At 34.0% G+C, this 26,462-nt stretch overlaps 2 protein-coding genes, 1 long non-coding RNA gene and 1 pseudogene across 3 annotated transcripts; 2 read left to right on the forward strand and 2 right to left on the reverse strand.

The window, feature by feature from the left end:
- Positions 1–219: 219 nt before the first annotated feature.
- On the forward strand, positions 220–4,833 carry LOC140815381 (uncharacterized). Its single transcript, XM_073174508.1, has 11 exons — positions 220–422; positions 891–1,005; positions 1,091–1,227; positions 1,347–1,543; positions 2,045–2,326; positions 2,417–2,475; positions 2,681–2,717; positions 2,832–2,903; positions 2,987–3,137; positions 3,231–3,362; positions 4,085–4,833. Exons 2-11 carry the CDS (start codon positions 900–902, stop codon positions 4,478–4,480), a joined length of 1,569 nt encoding a protein of 522 aa, XP_073030609.1. The 5' UTR covers positions 220–422; positions 891–899; the 3' UTR covers positions 4,481–4,833.
- Positions 4,834–7,254: 2,421 nt separating this feature from the next.
- Positions 7,255–14,927, reverse strand: LOC140814232 (probable peroxidase 61; annotated as a pseudogene).
- A 1,783-nt stretch (positions 14,928–16,710) lies between these two features.
- Positions 16,711–20,489, forward strand: LOC140815268 (uncharacterized). The gene is made up of 5 exons (XR_012114316.1): positions 16,711–16,725; positions 17,106–17,497; positions 18,084–18,167; positions 19,063–19,289; positions 20,295–20,489. It is a non-coding gene; the product is annotated as an uncharacterized lncRNA (long non-coding RNA).
- Positions 20,490–20,576: 87 nt separating this feature from the next.
- Positions 20,577–22,393, reverse strand: LOC140815267 (probable peroxidase 26). Its single transcript, XM_073174396.1, has 4 exons — positions 22,133–22,393; positions 21,862–22,041; positions 21,166–21,325; positions 20,577–21,069 (listed from the first exon to the last, which is right to left on the reverse strand). The coding sequence occupies exons 1-4, from the start codon at positions 22,391–22,393 to the stop codon at positions 20,609–20,611; spliced, it is 1,062 nt and encodes a 353-aa protein (XP_073030497.1). The 3' UTR covers positions 20,577–20,608.
- Positions 22,394–26,462: the final 4,069 nt, after the last annotated feature.

Consider the following 26,462-nt stretch of genomic DNA (forward strand, 5'->3'; position numbering starts at 1 on the left):
TTTTGACTTCAAGTTTTTCCCAAAGAGACGTATGGACTGATCAAATAATAGAAGGCTGCACCAATTTGAATGTTATGACATTCTAGAATACCTTTTATGAATCCTACATGACTTTTCTGCGCACCTGCATGCATCTTAAATATCGCGAGACAATTCATTCATTCAAATTTCCATTTTCTTGCACTAGATATCTATCCATAAAATCGAAGGAACTCGAATATATATTTGTTTCTTTTTAAAAAAATCATCATCCAAGTTTTAATCAATTCGCTACATAAAAAAGAATCAATTTGCTCCGATTACGCTTTATAGTAATTCTGTAAAGCTTCCGCATAATCTACTGCCAAGTGATCAGATAAGTTAAGTTTTAATCCGAGGCTGGATCAAAAACATAAGCTTGGCCTGTGGAATTCACTTTTCTGGTAAGTTTTTTCTGCAATTTCTGGGGGCGGGTTGTTCATATATCAGTACTGTTTGCATGTATGATGTTTCCTTGTGGAATGAAATGTCATTCTATTATTATTTTGGTTTTTGCAAATAATTAACGTGTTCTCAGACAAGCATGCATGGATTGAGCCATTCATGTCTGCATGCAATTTTGTACGTCGTGAGCGTGTAATTGTCTTTTTAAAATGTTTATGCATTACTCACCTACTATGCGCTTATGCATGTTCATTAGTTTGGACTGGAAAAGTGAATTGAAACTAGCTTGGGTATTAGGTGCAGATTAGGGGTGTAAATGAGTCGAGCTTAAATTAGTTTTATAAATTCTTACAAGATCGAATTCGTGCTTGGTCTGCTTCATTTGTTCTGTTCTTACAACAGTCAAAATCTTGAAGGCTAGAAGGCAAATCCAATATATAGTAACTTGTAATATACTGCTTTGACAGGTTGAAGCAATGAGGCCGATTCAGGACCAAGGAATGGTGAAGCAAATATTTCTTTGTGCCATGTTAATGGCCTCAAACATGTTATCAGAAATTGAAGCAACTAGTTCTGTGTCAGGTATTACATGAAACAAGCAAAAATTTGACATGAATTCAAATAGCAGCCCATATAATTAATTTGATGGCTTTTTCAACATTTGCAGGACGATATTTAGCAGAAACAGGTGGCTCGGAGTCTAGTGAACAGCCATATGATCATAACACTGTGAGAGCAGATCCATTGGACCATTTGAGGAAATACAGAGGCGGATACGATATATCAAACAAGCATTATTGGAGTGTATGTATTTGTTTTAGAAGCAATAAAATGGTTTTCAGACTTTTGTTTTAGAAATTATGCATCAGTTTGATAATACTAATAAGAACCCTTACTACATATGTGTTTACTATCTGCTACAGTCTACAGCTTTTACGGGTATTTATGGCTATGCAATTGCGGCGCTGTTGATCCTATGCGGTGTCGGATATGGAGCCTTTCTTCTTGCAAGAGCTACTTGCTGTAAGAGCAACAGAAAGCTCAAGAAGAGATCAGCTTGTCAAAACACGTGTTATCTTGTGCCTCTACTCTGGGCAGTATTATTCACAATTCTTGCAATGTAAGTCATTCTCCACTGTCTTCATTCTAACACACTAGCTAAAAATCCTAGGAACACATGGCAGACAAAAAAGAAAGCTGACATAGAATTGGACAAAAATGCTTATTTTGCCTCTGATATTAATGGTCTGTTTTTGGCCGGGGTTCGATTCATGCATTGTTCTTAAGAAACAGTGATATAAAGTGGTTCAGTTCTTGAATCCACTTATTACACCTGTGTTGAGAAGTAATAATTGCTCGAACCGGCCAAAATGTAGTGTTTGAACTGTACTGTTTACCAAAAAAAATTATAAAAGCTAGGTCCTACGACCTCTCCGTTTCTTCAGAGAGCTCTCAATTGTGATCACTGACTTGATAAAATGAGAAGAGAAAGTGCATAAGAAAGATTACATTACAAAACATGCTACAGCCAAACATAGAATTAAGCATTTTTCACATGCAAAATGGATTGAGAAAAACAGCCCATTCAAATGTTTGTAATTTGTAAATGACTAATTTTCAGAACTGGAAGCGGCCTAGTTCTTGGAGGCAATGCCAAGTTCCATTCAAGAGCGAAGACAATAATTGACATCATCATCGATACAGCAGATGATGCTTCGCACACGATATACAATACGACTGGAGCTATGAAAGAAATGACCCTTAGTTTAGGAAAAGTTAATGGAAGTCGCCAGGCCACGAGCTTGTTAACTTCGACATCCAGAAGGCTCGATTCTCAGGCTGCTGATATAGAAAGACAAGCTTCCAAGCATAGACGAGACATCGATAAGGGCATAAAGATAGCGTAATGCCTCGATCTCTATTCATATTATATATGTTTGGCGCAAGCATTTCAGTGCAGATGAATATTATCGTTTCTTTCTGATAATTGTAGGTACATATTAACAACGGTAGCCATTTCAGTGTCTTTAGTCACTGTAATTGCTCTACTAGGTAAGTACGAGACTCAGCAAAGTAACTAAGAATTTGCTCCACATTGCATTTTACTCAGGTTCACTTGTTAAGAAAGGAATCACATTGATTATAGCTGTCAAAATCACGACATATCTACCAAAATTTGGACATTCATATTCTTCACATAAATTCAAGAATCACACTTCTTTCTTTTAACTTCTCGAATTCGATTGATCATATGCAGTCTCAGGCATCCTAAAATTTCGAAGAACATTTAACACGTAAGTACCGCCCACCATCCATTCACTACCTAGTATCTTGACACAATTATTACGCAAAATCACCTATTTTTCACAGAGATTCTCATATATTATTTTTATACCTATTGAATGCAGGCTAATTATACTTTGCTGGTTTTTCACTGTCCTGTGCTGGTTGTTCTTCGGGATTTATCTCTTCTTGAAAAAGTACGAACCGAAATAATTATATAATCAGTTGAAACATCGACAAAGTGGGTTAGTACTTAAAAGCATTTACTCTGTTTATGTAGCTTTGCCGGCGACACGTGTACCGCGCTAGAAAGCTTTCAGAAAGATCCATACAACAACAGCCTGAGCTCCATTGTACCATGTGATGAACTGCTTTCTGCAAAACCAGTGCTAAGTGATGTTAGTGCAGGGATATACAACTTAGTGAAGGAGGTATAAAACACTTTAAAAATCACATATTCGAAAGGAAAATGCATAAAACTTGCAGTCTCCTGATTTATTTAACGTGCATGATTCATGATGCAGGTGAACAAGAACTTATCCACTGATTATGGGAATATTGTCCAGATTTGCAATCCTTTCTCGCCGCCACCTAATTATGAATATCAGCCATGGAGTTGCCCGGCTAATTCAATCAGAATTGGAGACATATCGCAGGTGAGCAGAATATAAAAATCATCACTAACTCAAGAGTTTGGTTAAGTTGATACAACTGGTATAAGAGAAGCTATCTAGTATAGTGGAAATCATTGAATGCATGCAATGAATTCTTTTTAATAGGTATCGGAGTAATTTCTTCGGTGCAGCATATATCTGAATTTCAAGATTCGGACCACCTTTTTTTATTTGGATTTTATATGAAATATTTGATCATCACACTTATTTTTTCCATTAGATAAATTACATGATACGATCCCCTGTTTCATGCTGAAGAGGCCAAAATCCCTTGAGCTTCTGTATTTTTAAATTTGTGGCTAGAATCTTAATCCATTCGACAATTTTTGTGTGCGTTGGATATGCTTCTTGTGTGCCTCTACATGGAAATTATCCTGAAATCAAAGTTCTTGAAGTAAAAATTGTGTAGGCATATAAGGAACACATGTGACATAAAAAAGAATCCTCACTTTAGCTGGATTCAAACACAGTTTTCTGGTTTTTTTGCTCAACCACTTTTCAAAAAGGATTTCACATATTCGATATAGCAAATTAGCTGCATATGCAATTCACTCCCTCCCAATCTAGTTTCGATCCTAGCTAAGTACGTGCTTCTTCATATACGACACCATGCACGTTAGGATGCTAGTAAACCATCAAGACTATTGTAGTAATTGTACTACATTGCATGCATCGTGATTACTCTGTGTTTTTTGAAATTGAAGGTGTTGAGAACGCTGGCTTGTCCTGATTCCAATGGTGAAACATGCAAAGGAGGGATCTTGGTACCTGCTAATTACTTCTATACCGTGGAGGCTTACTCCACTTCTATACAAAAGTTACTCGATGTTTACCCCGGTATGGAAAGCCTAGTAGAGTGCCAGACAGTCAAGGATGCGTTCGCGAAAATCCTCCGCCAACACTGTCATCCATTGAAGAGATATGTGCGAATGGTGTGGGTGTCATCGTTGTTTCTATCAGTTGTAATGGTGGTGTTGATTCTCGTATGGATCATCGGATCACATCACGATGACCGCAACCTTCATTCGTTGAAGGGTGTGAAACCCCATGATCACAAGGAGGATGTTATACTGGAATCCAACTCTTCATGGAAAGCATAACAAACTACAGCAGGAAAAAGCTAGAGGGTGGCCGGCAAGGGCAGTCGCCCCCTTCATTTTTTCATAGATTTATGTATTTTTCCTTGTTACATATCTATTAAGGCATGTTTCATCATCTCCAAAGTTCTTTCAACTTCAGATTTTTAATTGTTTCCTAGCTACACGAGGACCATACTCCGCCTCTTGGGAGAAATACACGATCCTTAGGACAATATATCCAAGAGAATCGAAAAGACGTACGGGGCGAATAGATTTTTTTCTCCCCTAGCCTTTGCAACAACCCCTCGAATATGGGATACTATTTATTTTCTTTGTTTTTTTGTTTTTACTACAACACACGTGAGGAGAGGAGATTGAACCGAGGAGGGGAGCCAGCTAGTCTGGCAGAATGAGATCACTAAGCTACAAGCCCGGTCTTGTTTTCTTTGTTTCTTATCCAATGTGATTTCAAATTTTTTAGTTTGCTGTACATTTTTTTTGGTCATTTTTCATGTTGAGTTGACGACAACATGATGTCACGTCCAATTTTATTGTGTGATTTTTTTCCCATTCTCCTAATCTCGAAGTTCTCTTTATCTCCCCAAGTGATTGTTTAATTTATCATCATGCTTAATTTATATATTCGTACATATGACATTTAGTTGCATCGCCCATAATCTTTAGCAAAGTTCTACACGAGCAAGTAAAAATTATGCTATTTTTTCCACATTCTTCTTAGGTAGCTGATTTCATATGGGATCTTTTGATTTACTTCGAATTCAGACTGTCAATTGATAATATGGTATTAAAACATAACGAGATTAACTTTCTTGGTATAAACATGGACTCGCCCGCCTTTTAATCCATTTCCCACATTTGTCCATGATCATAGGCTCACAATTTATTAGTAATGTCACAATTATCATAATACTTATATTTTTTACATTCTTTAATGGTTGGTAGATTCAGTTTTCTTTTATTTTGGTTGATAAATAGTTTTTTTTTAAATTATATTTTCAACTTCGAATTTTAACTCTGCAAAATATCTAATCGGATGCACGTATTTCATGCTAGTTAATCGAGGCATTTTGTAATAGAGCCATGGGGTAGCATTTATAACAGAAATTGGAAATGTGAAAGAGGAGGTCGTTTTACTACTTTAACCCCAGATATTGGCAGTATTGGAGATGTTACCATTAGTTTTTCGTCTTTTCTTTCACTCACTCTGAGCTAAAAGTTGTATCCTTTTACAGCTAATCAGGAATGGTCCAGCGCCTCAGAATAACAGTTAAATCTGGGTCATAGCTGTATAACAAGATTAGAATCACTTTCCATGCCACTCAGGGATGCTGCTGATTACTTGAGGTTCTGTATCTGGTGGGAACTATTTTGTAACATAAACTTAACTTTTGGTGGCATAAATGCAAATCATTCTTCCGTCTGGTGCCTCCAAGGCATATGTGAGTACTCTTTTAAAAGGTATTAAACTCTTATTGTCATCACTAAACCTCGAAATCTTGTTTTGCCAGTTAGCCAAATATGTGTGTTTAAAAGTAGTTGTGCATTAGAGATGTCAGTATATCTTGCAATCATGTAATTGAGAAAACCATTGGCAATAGGATAACTATTTAAAATATGTTGATTTAATTAAAACATCATCTTGCAATATTGAAGCACTTGACTATTAAATTAAAGAGGAAAACTGGAATTGTTTCTGACCATTGACAACAGGAATTTTTAACCATGTTGGATGCAACAAAAGCTATTTTTAAATTTCTAGCAAGTGTAGGCTAATTAAGAAAAAAAAATAGATGTTTAGTAAAAAACTGATCTATATATGGTTTTTGAATATATGGATGATACTTTTCCCTGAATGTGCAATTTTCTTTTGATAATTCAGATATGGAGTCGTCTCTTTAGTGGTTGGCGAAAGCACGGCGATGTTAAGCTGTTGAATTTTTTTTATGTGGCTTCGTTCTATAATTCGGAAAAATTGATACCTTTAATTTTAAGTTAAATTTTTTACAAAGTTTGTGAGCGCTTTATATGTTGGCTTTGTTATATTTACTATAAGCCTATGTACCCAAATTGGTACGCATTTCTTGTGAAACATATTTCCTCCTAGTTTTTCTGGATAGATGGTAATCTCTTTGAAAGTTTGGAAACCCCCTTCTGCTGACATGGCGGTAAAATGAAAAATGGCTTAGCATAAAGTAGTGGTCTCTTGTTGTTTGGTGGAGGGAATTAGTGGTTACTGTGGGAGAAAGAAGTCATATTTGTTAATACCATTTTATTGCCCTTTTTTATATTTAAGTATCACTTAGCAGCTTTGTGAATGTTTTTCATCTTTTTGGTTGTTTATCATAACAGATGTATAATTAGATTATTTTTCTACATAATGCAGCGTTATCATCTTTTTTTTTTTTTCCGACTTTGCTTTATGTGTAGTTTTATATGATGGTTTCCTTTTTCACCTCAGGACTATGAAAGTGGAAACTTTGCTTGCTTTCAGTTCAGAATGCTGCACACAGGTTAGGATAGGAGACACCAGCAGATTTTGTGACATTGAAGATTCATTTATGTATCGACATGGACAAATCTAACCATATCCGAATTGAAAACTATTTGATGAGAAACATTCTATTACATATTAATGTAATTTTTTATACGCTACATGTTTTTTGTTTATAAAAAGTCATTATATGAAAACTTTCTCTAGTATTCTGAAAATTTCATTTTTCCTTGTGTACGGTTATTGGTAAGTTTCTTCCCACTTGAGCAAAGAGGAATCTGTACTACTTAATGTCGGGATTATTGTTGTTTGTGAGGCGACAGTTTTTGCGAATTTCCCCTTGCTTCCCTGTCAATACTCCTAGTCCCACCCATCCCTGCTTATTGACAAAGTAAATTCCCTCCGAAAACTTTCAAACTCTCTGCATACCGAGGACTAGTTGTGATGTGTTTGTAATTGAACAATAGCTGCTGGTCAACTCCAAGAAACTGAATCATATGAAGTAACATTAGAGTAGTAGGTATTGGTGAAAGAATATGCATCCCAATTTTGTCTGTCAAAAAGTAGTTGGGTCCTTATCACTCTTCTTCTTCGACGACGGCGATGATGAAGATGAGGGCATAGTTGTCTAAGTTTTTTCTAAACAATACCCTGCTCATGGTGGGATCTGCTTTTTGGGTTTTGTTAGAGTCGTATAGGCGATCATGAATGTCTTCGCAATGTGTTTTTCCCCAGTGTATGCGCCCCTGAGGTAGAACATAAATAGAAGATGGCTTAATGTTCTTTGAAACATAGGACGAAGTTTTTCTGAGGGGAACTGTTGAGAAGAATATCAATTTACCTAAAAGCGTAGCGTAATCCTGTGCATCCAAACCTTTCGATTTGAAGTATGCATATCCTTCTTCCCATGAGACAAGGGTGATGGAAGATCCACCCATGCTGCCTTGATCTAAGCCATCCCTTCTTCCAAGAACACTGGATATGATGGTGACCCTGTACTTGTATTTTCACAAATAAGACTAGTAGTACGAATCATTTTCATTTCAACTCATCAAAAATCAAAATAATTCTATTCCCGTCAAGTTTTTTCCTTCCTCTTGAATTTATGTACAAACCATCCGTTGCCACCAGCAGAGGGCTGAATGGAAGCAGGAAGTTCGCCCACTGAATGGAAAATGTAATAATTTAAATTTTGCAAAGAGATATAAGTTTTGCACCACTGAAGTAACATTAGCTCGCAGCCTGCTTTATGACGTAATACTAATAGTGAAATGGGTCTCATGGCTGGGTTTAGCTCGTTTAAGTTTTATATTATTATCGTAATTTTTCAACGATAGAAAATTTGATAAAATCGAAAATTACTGGCGAGTAAACAACTCAAGTAAATTTTCTATTTTTTCAAAGTACCTACAAGTCCTTAAAGGGACAGGGATCCATTTTCACAACTCTACGGTCTAATCTATGCTATATCTGGTACTCTCCTCGTTATATTTTCACTATCGAGTAAATTACAGTGTTAACAGATTAATTACCAGATGAACTGCGTCTCGAACCGAAAGCACAAGAATATCAGTACACGAGACAGCCTCAGGACACAGGGCCTCAACCACTTTCTTGATCTGGTCGATCAGATGAATCCATCCAGCCTTGAATTTTTTGTAGCATTTTTCTCTGTTCGAGGCCCATCTAGTAATATGGATCCATCACACCCCTAAATACCCAATCTGTCAATTTTCGAGTGAATACATACATACATACATACATTTAATATATGTACATTCAAGAAATAGGTGACAAACTTACATTAACCAGGCAATCTGCATAGAGTAACTTGAGCAACTTGGCAGTGATACTTTTATCTTTATCCCACCATAACTCCACTTGAGCTTCACAAATGCCTCGACATTGGCACAAGTCTTGAGCTTCTTGTAAAAATGGCGTTTCAATGGCTTGTCCTCCGGTGGTAGAGTTACCGCTGCATGAACACGGCTGACGTACAAGCTCAGCCCTACTCCCACCACCATGCAAATACTGTCAACAAAAATTATATCCTCTCCCTCTCAATGATTGATCAACAACTTAGCTATTCTATCATTCAAAGAATGATTCATTACATATATAGCTATGTCTCTTTGTCTATATTATATATATATAATATATATATTATATATATATATATATATATATAGGCAACCTGGAAATGTTATTATACTTGAAGAATAATATTTCGTATATAAAGAGTAAACAAGCAGTTTAATTTATCATGTCAATGAGGAAATTAAGAGTCAAATATATAAGAATTTGGTAAATTTAAAATGTTGATTGAATTTAACTACTTACATGAACACGGCTCTCATTTAATTTGATAATGCGAATTAGGGACTAGGAATATATAACAAATAAATTCAAGCAAAAACCCCAAACAATTTTCAAATGACAAAAACTGTGTGAGACGGTCTCACGAGTCGTATTTTATGAGACATATCTTTTTATTTGTGTCATCAATGAAAAAAGTTACTTTTTTATGCTAGAGTATTACTTTTTATTGTGACGGTAGGGTTGACCCGTCTCACGATAAATATTCGTGAGACCATCTACAAGAGACTTACTCTTTTCAAATATGATATATCAGAAAATATGTTCTAATTTTTTTCTTTTAGAAATAATATAGTTCCCAATCGTGTATATTTCCATGTTCATGATATATGAATGCGTTCATGAGCAGCAATGGGTAGATTTCAGGTCCCTCTTCGAAGAAATTCAACCATATTCAAGTAATCACACCTTCCACAGGATTCACTAGCTGTCAGTTTAATTTACTCTTTTTTTTAAATGAAGGTAATGATAATTGTTTTAATTCTTATCATTATTTTATGTCGATTAAAAATTATCATCATTAAGTTTTTCTTCATCATTTAAATTATGTTTTTGCAAATTTGTGTATGTTATCAAATTTCAAAATTAAACTATTTTTGTTTTGTTTTTTTTTTTTTTGAAATTTTTGTCCAATTTTCGACGTGGCATTAGTAGTGTGACTCCATAGTAGAGTTGATTGACAGCAACCAATATGACACTCACATGTACAACGTCATATCAATTTTCGCGATGAAAAATGATTAAAATTTCAAAAATTGAAATATACGTGACTAAATCTTAATTTTCAAATATAAATGATTGAAATTATAAAAAACAAACTTACATTTTTTTTTAAAGTTATAAGAAAAGAAAGAATACCGACTTATGAAAACGTTACACAAATTGATTCCAGTCATGCATGTATTACGGAAGTTTGGAATGCACGGATTGTTAAATAATTGTTACTTTAGGGACATGTAACTTTAAATTGCATGCTATATTCCAAACCAAGCCAAAAGCTCCCGAACAAGTTGTCAAGTAGCATTATTTAATTAGAATGATTCTAAATATGATAGTTTGCCATTCTTGATTTATTGAAAACTGATCCATTAATTACTGAAAATAGTACAATTCATGAATATATATTTTCTTAAAAATGGAAAACGAAAGCAGATTGGTACATGAACCATCGGGTGGTTAAAATTAAATTGATACATAAATAATCGATAATTATCAAATTTTATATTGGCAGCAGAACTCTCCAATTCGATAAAGTCCAGTCTATGTGCTTAGTCTCGTTCTCATGAAATGCATTTTGATTGGTCTTGACTTCTGGTTCGTCGTGTTCATTGTATTGTGTGGGACAAAAACTTGTGGAGCGGTCTCACGGGTCGTATTTGTGAGACGGGTCCTTATTGGGTACCCATGAAAAAGTATTATTTTTATTGTGAATATGGGTGGTTCCACCGTCTCACAGATATGATCCGTGAGATGGTCTCACATAAGACTCACTCGTGTATTGGACCTGAAAATATTACATTTAGATTTTTCTTTATCCATACATGTCCAGATACATTGAGTATTTGTCAAAAGTTACATCATTATGCTAAAAACTAAGTCAATTTTTCATCACTTGTTTGCACGTCACACATTTTTTCAAGAAAAACAGAACAAGTTTGATCAAATTTTGATTTTCATTCATGTTGCTTGGAACATGTTTCGCGCGTCTACAGACTTAGTTTCACCCTAAGACTGTCGTCAAGTTTTTTTTGCTGCATGCAGCTGGAGTTACTCGACTTATCTATTAGATTTTTTTTTACTGTATTTACTTCCTCGAATGACGGTGAAAGTCTTTTATACTCATCTATCATGTCATGGAATGCATTGATGAAATCTCTCGTGTAAATTTATTTGAGCTAAAATCAAATACTTCATCTTCTGCAATACACCTTCGCCTCATTAGCCATCAGACAGTGGACTAGCTCTTCATTACTCTCACTAGATGAACTCTCTGAGCTAGATGGCTCTAAGTCTGAGTCCGCCCCAATTCTTTTAGTTTTCAACAGCAACAAACACTTTCTGACATTTCTTCTTCTTGCCATCTCTGGATCTCCCCTCTTCGAAGGACTTCTTCGTATCTTTCTTTGCCATTTTACAAGTAGCAAAAAATGGTGTTTTTTCTTACCACAATTAAAGAAGACTTGATTGTCATTAGCTTGAATTTTTTTTATGATTTAAGTAATTGAATTAGATTTGATTATTTCTCATAAATTAGTCAAATTTCTTGGTCTCATTGCTTGATAAACATAATATAGCATCATGCTTATCTGTTCCCCAGACTTGTGGCGGAACTTCTCTTCTTCAATGGTTAAGACAACAGCTAGCAGTGGCAACCAGGCTGTTGGTTGGGGAGTGGATGGATCTTCCTCAATCTTGATACTTAGCTCAAAGTCATAACTTAAATCAGCAAATATATAATACAACTCGAACTTATGGAGATTAATACTCCCTCTAAACCACGGTCTTTACATCACTTTCCTGAGTAAAACCCCATTATGTTCTAATCAAGTTAACGGTAAAGTATATTCAAGCCAAGAGCGTCAAGTTTGTAACAATGCTACTAAAATTGTTATCAAATTTGTTTAATGTTTAGTATACAACCACTTGTTTTGTTCTAAGCAGAAAGATGTTGCATATATATGTATTTTTCAATAATCATAATTTATTTAGAAAATATAGAGATTGTTTAATGAACTCATTTGAAATAATATTTCAATAGTCAACAAAAACTTACTCTGCACCGCTTGATATGATTAAATATGTGTTTAGAGAGGAGGTGAAATAACACTTTAAATTTTTCCCGAAACTTGAGATGTATTCGAGGTAGAATCAAAATTGGTAATTATTAAAACTTTTTTTTCTCGACAAGCTAGATACAACTGACACTTGAAAAGTCTTTTTCAAAGTGCAAAAATGTCTGATTGGATTCGTGAATGATTATATTCGCTTAACTTAAAAAAAAAAAAAAACAAGTCGAGCTGGTAAAAAATTGCAAAAGTAAATGGCATAAATATGTTTACGGATAAGTTGTATATTTGATCCAATATATTTGGCTTTTGTGTGATTTTAGTCACTTATATTGTCAGATTTTCATCATCTTACTCAATTATCTTAAAATCGTTAAAAAAAAAACGAACATGCATAATCAACCATACATTTTTCCGTAATTTTTTAATCCAAAAAGCAAAATTTATGATGGCCCTTGTTTGTAATACACTACATATATACATTATATATATAATTAAATGTACGAGGATGAAGATTTATTATAAAAACTATATATAAAAAAAGAACATATATATCAAAGAGCCATGGCCCATATATTACGACCCTCTTACCTACTTGGACCAACAAAAGTTCAATAACACTTTGAACGAACATGGACCAATTTCCTAATTATATGTTGTATTCACACCGTCATATATATATAATATATATATATATATATATATATATATATATATAATATATATAGGTATTTAATTTGTGTATAAAACCACCGTAAAGTTTAATTTACTATATTGACAAAAATATTTTGCATAAAATTTTAATATTGTTATATATATATAATATAGTCGAAGATTTAATAAAGCAAATTCGGATAAAATATCCATGCTTTGCTTTAAATAAAGTCAGCTTTTCTACACGAAAATAAATAACCTTTGTAACCTAAACTTGACCAGAATTATAGTATTATTTTCCAAATCCAAATTTCTATTTTTGACGTAATCTCTACATATCAAGGATAATTTATTAAACTAATACAACAATATATGATTAAGAAATATTTATTTTAATATTTATCTCCATTACTTTTCTCACTTATTTTTTTTAACTTCACGTGCGATTAATATAATTTATTAATTTATATTTTGCCTTATCCAACTAATTTTTTAATATTGACCTCCACACTATTTGGCCACGTTGTTTCTTCGAAAATTATCAGAAAATTATTTACCTTAATTATGTATACTAATTTTTCCCTAAATGATTTTTATTTTCATGGAAAGTTCTAAGTGTTTTGACTTCAAGTTTTTCCCAAAGAGACGTATGGACTGATCAAATAAAGAAGGCTGCACCAATTGAATGTTATGACATTCTAGAATACCTTTTATGAACCTACATGACTTTTCTGCGCACCTGCATGCATCTTAAATATCGCGAGACAATTCATTCATTCAAATTCCATTTTCTTGCACTAAGATCTATCCATAAATCGAAGGAACTCGAATATATTTTGTTTCTTTTTAAAAAAATCATCATCCAAGTTTTAATAAATTCGCTACAAAAAAAAGAATCAATTTGCTCCGATTACGCTTATAGTAATTCTGTAAAGCTTCCGCATATCTACGCCAAGTGATCAGATAAGTTAAGTTTTAATCCGAGGCTGGATCAAAAACATAAGCTTGGCTGTGGAATCACTTTTCTGGTAAGTTTTTTTCTGCATTTCTGGGGGCGGGTTGTTCATATATCAGTACTGTTTGCATGTATGATGTTTCCTTGTGGAAGAAATGTCATTCTATTATTATTTTGGTTTTTGCAAATAATTAACGTGTTCTCAGACAAGCAGGCATGGATTGAGCCATTCATGTCTGCATGCAATTTTGTACGTCGTGAGCGTGTAATTGTCTTTTTAAAATGTTTATGCATTACTCACCTACTATGCGCTTATGCAGGTTCATTAGTTTGGACTGGAAAAGTGAATTGAAAAAGCTTGGGTATTAGGTGCAGATTAGGGGTTAAATGAGTCGAGCTTAATTAGTTTATAAATTCTTACAAGATCGAATTCGGGCTTGGCTGCTTCCATTTGTTCTGTTCTTACAACAGTCAAAATCTTGAAGGCTAGAAGGCAAATCAATATATAGTAACTGTAATATACTGCTTTGACAGGTTGAAGCAATGAGGCCGATTCAGGACCAAGGAATGGTGAAGCAAATATTTCTTTGTGCCATGTTAATGGCCTCAAACATGTTATCAAAATGAAGCAACTAGTTCTGTGTCAGGTATTACATGAAACAAGCAAAAATTTGACATGAATTCAAATAGCAGCCCATATAATTAATTTGATGGCTTTTTTCAACATTTGCAGACGATATTTAGCAGAAACAGGTGGCTCGGAGTCTAGTGAACAGCCATATGATCATAACACGGTGAGAGCAGACCATTGGACCATTTGAGGAAATACAGAGGCGGATACGATATATCAAACAAGCATATTGGGAGTGTATGTATTGTTTTAGAAGCAATAAAATGGTTTCAGACTTTTGTTTTAGAAATTAGGCATCAGTTTGATAATACAAATAAGAACCCTTACTACATATGTGTTTACTATCTGCTACAGTCACAGCTTTTACGGGTATTATGGCTATGCAATTGCGGCGCTGTTGATCCATGCGGTGTCGGATATGGAGCCTTTTTCTTGCAAGAGCTACTTGCTGTAAGAGCAACAGAAAGCTCAAGAAGAGACAGCTTGTCAAAACACGTGTTATCTGTGCCTCTACTCTGGGCAGTATTATTCACAATCTTTGCAATGTAAGTCATTCCCACTGTCTTCATTCTAACACACTAGCTAAAAATCCTAGGAACCATGGCAGACAAAAAAGAAAGCTGACATAGAATTGGACAAAAATGCTTATTTTGCCTCTGATATTAATGGTCTGTTTTTGGCCGGGGTTTCGATTCATGCATTGTTCTTAAGAAACAGTGATATAAAGTGGTTCAGTTCTTGAACCCATTATTACACCTGTGTTGAGAAGTAATAATGGCTCGAACCGGCCAAAAGTAGTGTTTGAACTGACTGTTTACCAAAAAAAAATTATAAAAGCTAGGTCCTACGACCTCTCCGTTTCTTCAGAGAGCTCTCAATTGTGATCACGTGACTTGAAAAGAGAAGAGAAAGTGCATAAGAAAGATTACTTTACAAAACATGCTACACAAACATAGAATAAGCATTTTTCACATGCAAAATGGATTGAGAAAACAGCCCATTCAAGGTTTGTAATTTTGTAAATGACTAATTTTCAGAACGGGAAGCGGCCTAGTTCTTGGAGGCAATGCCAAGTTCCATTCAAGAGCGAAGACAATAATTGACATCATCATCGATACAGCAGATGATGCTTCGCACACGATATACAATACGACGGGAGCTATGAAAAAAATGACCCTTAGTTTAGGAAAAGTTAATGGAAGTCGCCAGGCCACGAGCTTGTTAATTCGACATCCAGAAGGCTCGATTCTCAGGCTGCTGATATAGAAAGACAAGCTTCCAAGCATAGACGAGACATCGATAAGGGCATAAAGATAGCGAATGCCTCGATCTCTATTCATATTATATATGTTTGGCGCAAGCATTTCAGTGCAGATGAATATTATCGTTTTTTCTGATAATTGAGGTACAATATAACAACGGTAGCCATTTCAGTGTCTTTAGTCACTGTAATTGCTCTACTAGGTAAGTAGAGACTCAGCAAAGTAACTAAGAATTTGCTCCACATTGCATTTACTCAGGTTCACTTGTTAAGAAAGGAATCACATTGATTATAGCTGTCAAAATCACGACATATCTACCAAAATTTGGACATTCATATCTTCTCACATAATCAAGAATCACACTTCTTTCTTTTAACTTCTCGAATTCGATTGATCATTGCAGTCTCAGGCACCAAAATTTCGAAGAACATTTAACACGTAAGTACCCGCCCACCATCCATCACTACCTAGTATCTTGACACAATTATTACGCAAAATCACCTATTTTTCACAGAGATTCTCATATATATTTTTTATACCTATTGAATGCAGGCTAATTAACTTTGCTGGTTTTTCACGGTCCGGTGCTGGTTGTTCTTCGGGATTATCTCTTCTTGAAAAAGTACGAACCGAAATAATTATAAATCAGTTGAAACATCGACAAAGTGGGTTAGTACTTAAAAGCATTTACTCTGTTTATGAGCTTTGGCCGGCGACACGTGTACCGCGCTAGAAAGCTTTCAGAAAGATCCATACAACAACAGCCTGAGCTCCATTGTACCATGTGATGAACTGCTTTCTGCAAAACCAGTGCTAAGTGATGTTAGTGGCCTGGGTTTTGCCGACCTTTGTAATTGAGTTGCTAAAACTCAATATCTGTAACTCTTCAGCGCGAAAACTTTAAGATGGAAGGGCCAACTGGTGTCATGAAGCAGTTGCAAGTACTCTGGCATGTATTAGAACTTACGGATAGGGAGATGTTCTCTCACCTAGCAGAAATAGGTGCTGAAAGCCTTCATTTTGCCTTCCGTATGCTGCTGGTCTATTTCGCAGGGAGTTAACTTTCACTGAAGCACTTTGTATGTGGGAGGTTTGTGCTGTAAATTGATCTTATTTGTTTTTAGCCAATCTATGACAAATACTTTCTACTGAGTTAGTTCTGTAATCCAGGCTCCGATATTTCAATAGTTTCATTGTAGCATAGGTTAAGAGGCAGTCAGTATAGCTTACAGTTAAGATAAGTATGCTAACTATTGAAAGCAAAATGTTCGCTGAAAAAGTTGTGAAATAATCTAATTTCTCTGAATCAAGGGTATATTAGAAGACTAATCACACGGTTTAAGCTGCAGATATGAAGTTGTCTACGCTTTTACCTCATGAATTCTCGTTGACTTACTAATATAATCAGAAATATCGACTATTTGTCTATTTCTTATGTTGATTTTTTTCCCACTGGATTTAAAACTGTAGATGATATGGGCGGCTGATTCGATCCATCCTTTACCTGTCATCTGGATGAGAACTGTCCAGAACTATTGGCTATTCAGTTATCCAAGGAAACAGAGGCTGAATTGGGAGAAGAAAGCATTGATAGTAATGGTGGTGTTCCAAAGAGTTCTCCAATAAAACCTGGTGTGGAATGCTCCATCTCCGACAGCACCGGAATGAGATCTACATCAGCTAGACCATTTTGCGGATTGACTAAACCTCTTTGGTCAAAGAATGACCGCTTGCAGATTCATACGGTTATATCATCTGCAAGAAGTGGTGACGAATTGCCTGTTTTTTGTGTAGCTGCCATTCTCATTACGAATCGTCAGAAAATTATCAGAGAAACGCATTCAATTGATGACCTAATAAAGGCAGGTGGATTATAGTTTGTTGTCTGAACCAGTACTGCAATTTTGAGTACCGGTTTTTGATAATGTCTCAAAACTGATATTTTGGTCTTTCCTCATACTTGCTTAACTAAACTTATGCACGATTCATGATAGTAAAAAGAGTTGACATAATTTTCCTGAGATTAAGATCGAGAGCATCTTTTTTCCTCTCATTAATACTTATCAAATACTTGGTTAGAGGTTGTTGGCCTATTTAGTTTGATTAGCTAAATTCCACAAACGTATTCACTAGCCCATTTACAAATCTTTAGTCCCATGCTGCATTTTTAAACTAATTTCTTTACATTTGTTAGAGAGGTTGGACCCAAAAGGTCTGTTTTTGTAGGATTATCGCCATAATTTGCTCGAGATGATTTTAGAATGATTATGCATTCCTATCATAAGTATCATGCTGTAGTTTTTCGGTTTTGCTGATCTGGAACCTGAACTGATTTTTGGATTCCATTGTTGGCTTGTGACTGTGCAACATACCTAGTGTATGCGATCACTCACTCATCTCCATCTTTTCTCTCTAAAAACACTTATCTTATTCTAATACATTTTGCAGATATTCAATGATAATATTTTAAAGATCAGAGTCAAGAGATGCATACGTACCGCCATCAAACTGCGAAAGAAGTACCTTTACAAGGTTAATTTTCAAATTAACTTTATCCTTTCCTATCTTGCAATATTTTTTTGAATCTGGAATGATTATGTCAAGAATTTTCATTCATATTTGCTTTGGAACACCTACTAGTTGAAATCCATAGAGCTTATTGTATATCACCATTGGAATACACTGTTAAGTGCTATTTGATATTTTTTTTGGCTTCTCTTACCTGAATTAGTAAATCAATGCCGTGTCTAATTATCAGTACACATTTGATGTTAACAAATAAGATTATATAAACCCAAATAAGTTTGAGGCTTGTCTAATTTTTGATTCATTCTCATAAGATATATATTTTTACAAGCTACATCTCAATTAAATCCCATAATAGATATACAATTCAATTTAAGCTTAAAATCGTTTGACCATTCCATATAATAGTACTCTCAGTTTAAGTCATGCTACGAACCCATTATGAATTTTAAAACTCAATCTTTGAAGAAGTTACCTAAGAATAAAAAAGTAAAAAAACTAGCATTTTCTGATACGTTCCCTCGTGGACGTGACACATAAATGTCCACTAACCTATTCGGCTAGGAATGTTCTACTGAGATCTTGCTTTCTTTGTCTAGAATGTGATTTTTCTTCTTCTAAAATCTGCTTTTGTTAGCCGCCTGTTTGGCCCTGGGCCTCTTGCTTTGTTCATCCTAAAATGCCTATTTTTGAATTTTTTTAAAGGACTCCAAATAATTTATGTTCTCACTCATACATCATGTCACACATATTTCATTAATTAAAAACTTAAATAAGAATTTTGAGAAATTAAAAGAACCACTACTTTAACCCCAGATACTTGGCTAGTATTTGAGATGTTACCATTTAGTTTTTCGGTCTTTCTTTCACCTCTGAGCTAAAAAGTTGTATCCTTTTACAGCTAATCAGGAATGGTCCAGCGCCTCAGAATAACAGTTAAATCTGGGTCATAGCTGTATAACAAGATTAGAATCACTTTCCATGCCACTCAGGGATGCTGCTGATTACTTGAGGTTCTGTATCTTGGTGGGAACTATTTTGTGAACATAAACTTAACTTTTGGTGGCATAAATGCAAATCATTCTTCCGTCTGTGCCTCCAAGGCATATGTGAGTACTCTTTTAAAAGGTATTAAACTCTTATTGTCATCACTAAACCTCGAAATCTTGTTTTGCCAGTTAGCCAAAATATTGTGTTTAAAAGTAGTTGTGCATTAGAGATGTCAGTATATCTTGCAATCATGTAATTGAGAAAACCATTGGCAATAGGATAACTATTTTAAATATGTTGATTTAATTAAAACATCATCTTGCAATATTGAAGCACTTGACTATTAAATTAAAGAGGAAAACTGGATATTGTTTCTGACACCATTGACAACAGGAATTTTAACCATGTTGGATGCAACAAAAGCTATTTTTAAATTTCTAGCAAGTGTAGGCTATATTAAAGAAAAAAAATAGATGTTTAGTAAAAAACTGATCTATATATTGTTTTTGAATATATGGATGATACTTTTCCCTGAATTGCAAATTTCTCTTTTGATAATTCAGATATGGAGTCGTCTCTTTAGTGGTTGGCGGAAAGCACGGCGATGTTAAGCTGTTGAATTTTTTTTATGTGGCTTCGTTCTATAATTTCGGATAAAATTGATACCTTTATATTTTAAGTTAAATTTTTACAAAGTTTGTGAGCGCTTTATATGTTGGCTTTGTTATATTACTATAAGCCTATGTACCCAAATTGGTACGCATTTCTTGTGAAACATATTTCCTCCTAGTTTTTCTGGATAGATGGTAATCTCTTTGAAAGTTTGGAAACCCCCTTCTGCTGACATGGCGGTTAAAATGAAAAATTGCTTAGCAATAAAGTAGTGGTCTCTTGTTGTTTGGTGGAGGGAATTAGTGGGTTACTGTGGGAGAAAGAAGTCATATTTGTTAATACCATTTTATTGCCCTTTTTTATATTTAAGTATCACTTAGCAGCTTTGTGAATGTTTTTCATCTTTTTGGTTGTTATCATAACAGATGTATAATTAGATTAGTTTTCTACATAATGCAGCGTTATCATCTGTTTTTTTTCCGACATTTGCTTAATGTGTAGTTTATATGATGGTTTCCTTTTTCACCTCAGGACTATGAAGTGGAAACTTTGCTTTGCTTTCAGTTCAGAATGCTGCACACAGGTTAGGATAGGAGACACCAGCATGATTTGTGACATTGAAGATTCATTTATGTATCGACATGGACAAATCTAACCATATCCGAATTGAAAACTATTTGATGAAGAAACATTCTATTACATATTAATGTAATTTTTTATACGCTACATGTTTTTTGTTATAAAAAGTCATTATATGAAAACTTCTCTAGTATTCTGAAAAATTCATTTTTCCTTGTGTACGGTTATTGTAAGTTCTTCCCACTTGAGCTAAAGATGAATCTGTACTACTTAATGTCGGGATTATTGTTGTTTGTGAGGCGACAGTTTTTGCGAATTTCCCCTTGCTTCCCTGTCAATACTCCTAGTCCACCCATCCTGCTTATTGACAAAGTAAATTCCCTCCGAAAACTTTCAAACTTCTCTGCATACTCGAGGACTAGTTGTGATGTGTTGTAATTGAACAATAGCTGCTGGTCAACTCCAAGAACTGAATCATATGACAGTACATTAGAGTAGTAGGTATTGGTGAAAGAATATGCATCCCCATTTTTGTCTGTCAAAAAGATAGTTGGGTCCTTATCACTCTTCTTCTTCGACGACGGCGATGATGAAGATGATGGGCATAGTTGTCTAAGTTTTTCTAACAATAACCTGCTCATGGTGGGATCTGCTTTTTGGGTTTTGTTATAGTCGTATAGGCGATCATGAATGTCTTCGCAATGTGTTTTCCCCAGTGTATGCGCCCCTGGAGGTAGAACATAAATAGAAGATGGCTTAATGTTCTTTGAAACATAGGACGAAGTTTTTCTGAGGGGAACTGTTGAGAAGAATATCAATTTACCTAAAAGCGTAGCGTAATCCTGTGCATCCAAACCTTTCGATTTGAAGTATGCATAACCTTCTTCCCATGAGACAGAGGGTGATGGAAGATCCACCCATGCTGCCTTTGATTCTAAGCCATCCCTTCTTCCCAAGAACACTGGATATGATGGTGCACCTGCCTGTACTTGTATTTTCACAAATAAGACTAGTAGTACGAATCATTTTCATTTCAACTCATCAAAAATCAAAATAATTCTATTCCCGTCAAGTTTTTCCTTCCTCTTGAATTTATGTACAAACCATCCGTTGCCACCAGCAGAGGGCTGAATGGAAGCAGGAAGTTCGCCCACTGAATGGAAAATGTAATAATTTAAATTTTGCAAAGAGATATAAGTTTTGCACCACTGAAGTACATTAGCTCGCAGCCTGCTTTATGACGTAATACTAATAGTGAAATGGGTCTCATGGCTGGGTTTAGCTCGTTTAAGTTTTATATTTATTATCGTATATTTTTCAACGATAGAAAATTTGATAAAATCGAAAATTACTCGCGAGTATAACAACTCAAGTAAATATTTCTATTTTTCAAAGTACCTACAAGTCCTTAGAAGGGATCCATTTTCACAACTCTACGGTCTAATCTATGCTATATCTGGTACTCTCCTCGTTATAATTTCACTATCGAGTAAAATTACAGTGTTAACAGATTAATTACCAGATGAACTGCGTCTCGAACCGAAAGCACAAGAATATCAGTACACGAGACAGCCTCAGGACACCGGGCCTCAACCACTTTCTTGATCTTGTCGATCAGTATGAATCCATCCAGCCTTGAATTTTTTGTAGCATTTTTCTCTGTTCGAGGCCCATCTAGTAATATGGATCCATCACACCCCTAAATACCCAATTTGTCAATTTTCGAGTGAATACATACATACATACATACATTTATATATGTACATTCAAGAAATATGTGACAAACTTACATTAACCATGCAATCTGCATAGAGTAACTTGAGCAACTTGGCAGTGATACTTTTATCTTTATCCCACCATAACTGCACTTGATGCTTCACAAATGCCTCGACATTGGCACAAGTCTTGAGCTTCTTGTAAAAATGGCGTTTCAATGGCTTGTCCTCCGGTGGTAGAGTTACCGCTGCATGAACACAGCTGACGTACAAGCTCAGCCCTACTCCCACCACCATGCAAATTACTGTCACAAAATTATATCCTCTCCTCTCCATGATTGATCAACAACTTAGCTATTCTATCATTCAAATGAAATGAATTTCATTACATATCTATAGCTATGTCTCTTTGTCTATATATATATATATATATATATATATATATATATATATATATATATATATATATATATATATATATATATATATATATAATGGCAACCTGGAAATGTTATTATACTTGAAGAATAATATTTCGTATATAAAGTAGTAAACAAGCAAGTTTAATTTATCATGTCAATGATGAAATTAAGAGTCAAAATTATAAGAATTTGGTAAAATTTAAAATGATGATTGAATTTAACTACTTACCATGAACACGGCTCTCATTTAATTTGATAATGCGAATTAAAGGAGCCAGGAATATATAACAAATAAATTCAAGCTTAAAAACCCCAAAACAATTTTCAAATGACAAAAACTTGTGTGAGACGGTCTCACGAGTCGTATTTTATGAGACATATCTTTTATTTGTGTCATCAATGAAAAAATGTTACTTTTTATGCTAAGAGTATTACTTTTTATTGTGAATATCGGTAGGGTTGACCTGTCTCACAGATAAATATTCGTGAGACCATCTCACAAGAGACTTACTCTTTTCAAATATGATATATCAGAAAATATGTTATAATTTTTTTTCTTTAGAAATAATATAGTTCCCAATCGTGTATATTTCCATGTTCATGATATATGAATGCGTTCATGAGCAGCAATGGGTAGATTTCAGGTCCCTTCTTCGAAGAAATTCAACCATATACTTCAAGCACATCACACTCTTCCACATGGTTCACTAGCTGTCAGCTTAATTACTCTTTTTTAAAAAAAAAAAATGAAGGTAATGATAATTGTTTTAATTCTTATCATAATTTTATGTCGATTTAAGAATTATCATCATTAAGTTTTTCTTCATCATTTAAATTTATGTTTTTGCAAATTTGTGTATGTTATCAAATTTCAAAATTAAACTGTTTTTGTTTTTTGTTTTGTTTTTTGAAATTTTTGTCCAATTTTCGACGTGACGTTAGTAGTGTGACTCCATAGTAGAGTTGATTGATAGCAACCAATATGACACTCAAATGTATAACGTCATATCAATTTTCGCGATGAAAAATGATTAAAATTTCAAAAAATTGAAATATACATGACTATTTGATGATTGAAATTATAAAAAAGACAAACTTACAATTTTTTTATAAAGTTATAAGAAAAGAAAGAATACCGACTTATGAAAACGTTACACAAATTTGATTCCAGTCATGCATGTATTACGGAAGTTTGGAATGCACGTGATTGTTAAATAATTGTTACTTTATTGAGTATGTAACTTTAAAGTGCATGCTATATTTCCTTGAACCAAGCCAAAAGCTTCCGAACAAGTTGGCAAGTAGCATTACTTAATTAGTATGATTCTAAATATGATAGTATGCCATTCTTGATTTATTGAAAACTGATCCATTAATTACTGAAAATAGTACAATTCATGAATATATATTTTCTTAAAAATGGAAAACGAAAGCAGATTGGTACATGAACCATCGGGTGGTTAAAATTAAATTGATACATAAATTATCGATAATTATCAAATTTGTATATTGGCAGTAGAAGTACTCTCCCATTCGATAAAGTCCAGTCTTATGTGCTTAGTCTCGTTCTCATGAAATACATTTTGATTTTCATTCAATGTTGCTTGGAACATGTTTCGCGCGTCTAGCAGACTTAGTTTCACCCTAAGACTGTCGTCAAGTTTTTTTTGCTGCATGCAGCTGGAGTTACTCGACTTATCTATTAGATTTTTTTTACTGTATTTACTTCGTCGAATGACTGTGAAAGTCTTTTATACTCATCTATCATGTCATGGAATGCATTGATGAAATTCTCTCGTGTAAATTTATTTGAGCTAAAATCAAATACTTCATCTTCTGCAATATCCACCTTCGCCTCATTAGCCATCAGACAGTGGACTAGCTCTTCATTACTCTCACTAGATGAACTCTCTGAGCTAGATGGCTCTAAGTCTGAGTCCGCCCAATTCTTTTAGTTTTCACAGCAACAAACACTTTCTGACATTTCTTCTTCTTGCCATCTCTGGATCTCCCCTCTTCGAAGGACTTCTTCGTATCTTTCTTTGGCATTTTACAAGTAGCAATAAAATGGTTTTTCTTACCACAATTAAAGAAGACGTGATTGTCATTAGCTTGAATTTTTCTTATGATTTAAGTAATTGAATTTAGATTTGATTATTTCTCATAAATTAGTCGAATTTCTTGGTCTCATTGCTTGATAAACATAAATATAGCATCATGCTTATCTGTTCCCCAGACTTGTGGCGGAACTTCTCTTCTTCAATGGTTAAGACAACAGCAGTGGCAACCAGGCTGTTGGTTGGGGAGTGGATGGATCTTCCTCAATCTTGATACTTAGCTCAAAGTCATAACTTAAATCAGCAAATATATCATACAACTCGAACTTATTGAGATCTTAATATTCCCTCTAACCATGATCTTTACATCACATTCTCTGAGTAAAACTCTCATTATCTTCTAATCAAGTTAACGATAAGTATATTCAAGCCAAGAGCGACAAGTTTAGTGACAATGCTACTAAAATTTGTTATCAAATTTGTTTAATGTTTCACCATGTTTTATTTGACTATTATCAAACTTTTGTATAGCAACATTGATATTATTCCTTAGTCCGGTCATTCCATTCACATAATTGAGTAAAATTTTCTTTCTTTTCAGTGGAACACATTTTAATCTTGATAAACATATGTTTATCCATATTGTCGAGGTTGACATTCCTCTTGTCCTCAATAGCCCACACAAACTTGTGCTTTTCTACCATGTGAGCTCTAGTGATTGCAATAACAATGTTTGCTTTGATGATCTTCATATGATCATCTGTTATGACATACCATTTGTTATTGTCTTAAGCAGAAAGATGTGTGCATATATATGTATTTTTCAATAATCATAATTTTATTTAGAAAATATAGAGATCTTGTTAAATGAACTCATTTGAATATATATTTCAATAGTCAACAAAAACTTACTCTGCTACCGCTTGATATGATTAAATATGTGTTTAGAGAGGAGGTGAATAAACACTTTAAATTTTTCTCCGAAACTTGAGATGTCTTCGAGGTAGCATCAAAATTGGTTAATTATTAAAACTTTTTTTCTCGACAAGCTAGATACAACTAGACACTTGAAAAGTCTTTTTCAAAGTGCAAAAATGTCTGATTGGATTCGTGAATGATTATATTCGCTTAACTTAAAAAAAAAAAAAAAAACAAGCAGAGCTGGTAAAAAATTGCAAAAGTAAATGGCATAAATATGTTTACGGATAAGTTGTATATTTGGTCCAATATATTTGGCTTTTTGTGATTTTAGTCACTTATATTGTCAGATTTCATTCTTACTCAATTATCTTTAATTGTTTTTTTGGTTAGGAATTTTTTCTATTATTTATAGTGTTACATCAATACCACCGATGAAAAATAACTAAATGACATAATATTATAAAATACATGACTTGAACTAAATTTGATACTATATATATGACTAAAATCGTTAAAAAAAAACGAACATGCATAATCAACCATACATTTTTCCGTAATTTTTTAATCCAAAAAGCAAAATTTATGATGGCCCTTTGTTTGTAATACACTCATATATACATTATATTATATAATTAAATGTACGAGGATGAAGATTTATTTATAAAAACTATATATAAAAAAAGAACATATATTACAAAAGAGCCATGGCCCATATATTACGACCCTCTTACCAACCTTGGACCAACAAAAGTTCAATAGACACTTTGAACGTACATGGACCAATTTCCTTATATTATATGTTGTATTCACACCGTCATATATATATATATATATATATATATATATATATATATATATGCAAAATATTTTTGTCAATATAGTAAATTAAACTTTACGGTGGTTTTATACACAAATTAAAATATATATATAGTCGAAGATTTAATAAAGCAAATTCGGATAAAATATCCATGCTTTGCTTTAAATAAAGTCAGCTTTTCTACACGA

The sequence above is a fragment of the Primulina eburnea genome, chromosome 15 (genome assembly GCF_022965805.1).
Source record: "Primulina eburnea isolate SZY01 chromosome 15, ASM2296580v1, whole genome shotgun sequence".
In the NCBI taxonomy this organism is placed as follows: domain Eukaryota; kingdom Viridiplantae; phylum Streptophyta; class Magnoliopsida; order Lamiales; family Gesneriaceae; genus Primulina; species Primulina eburnea.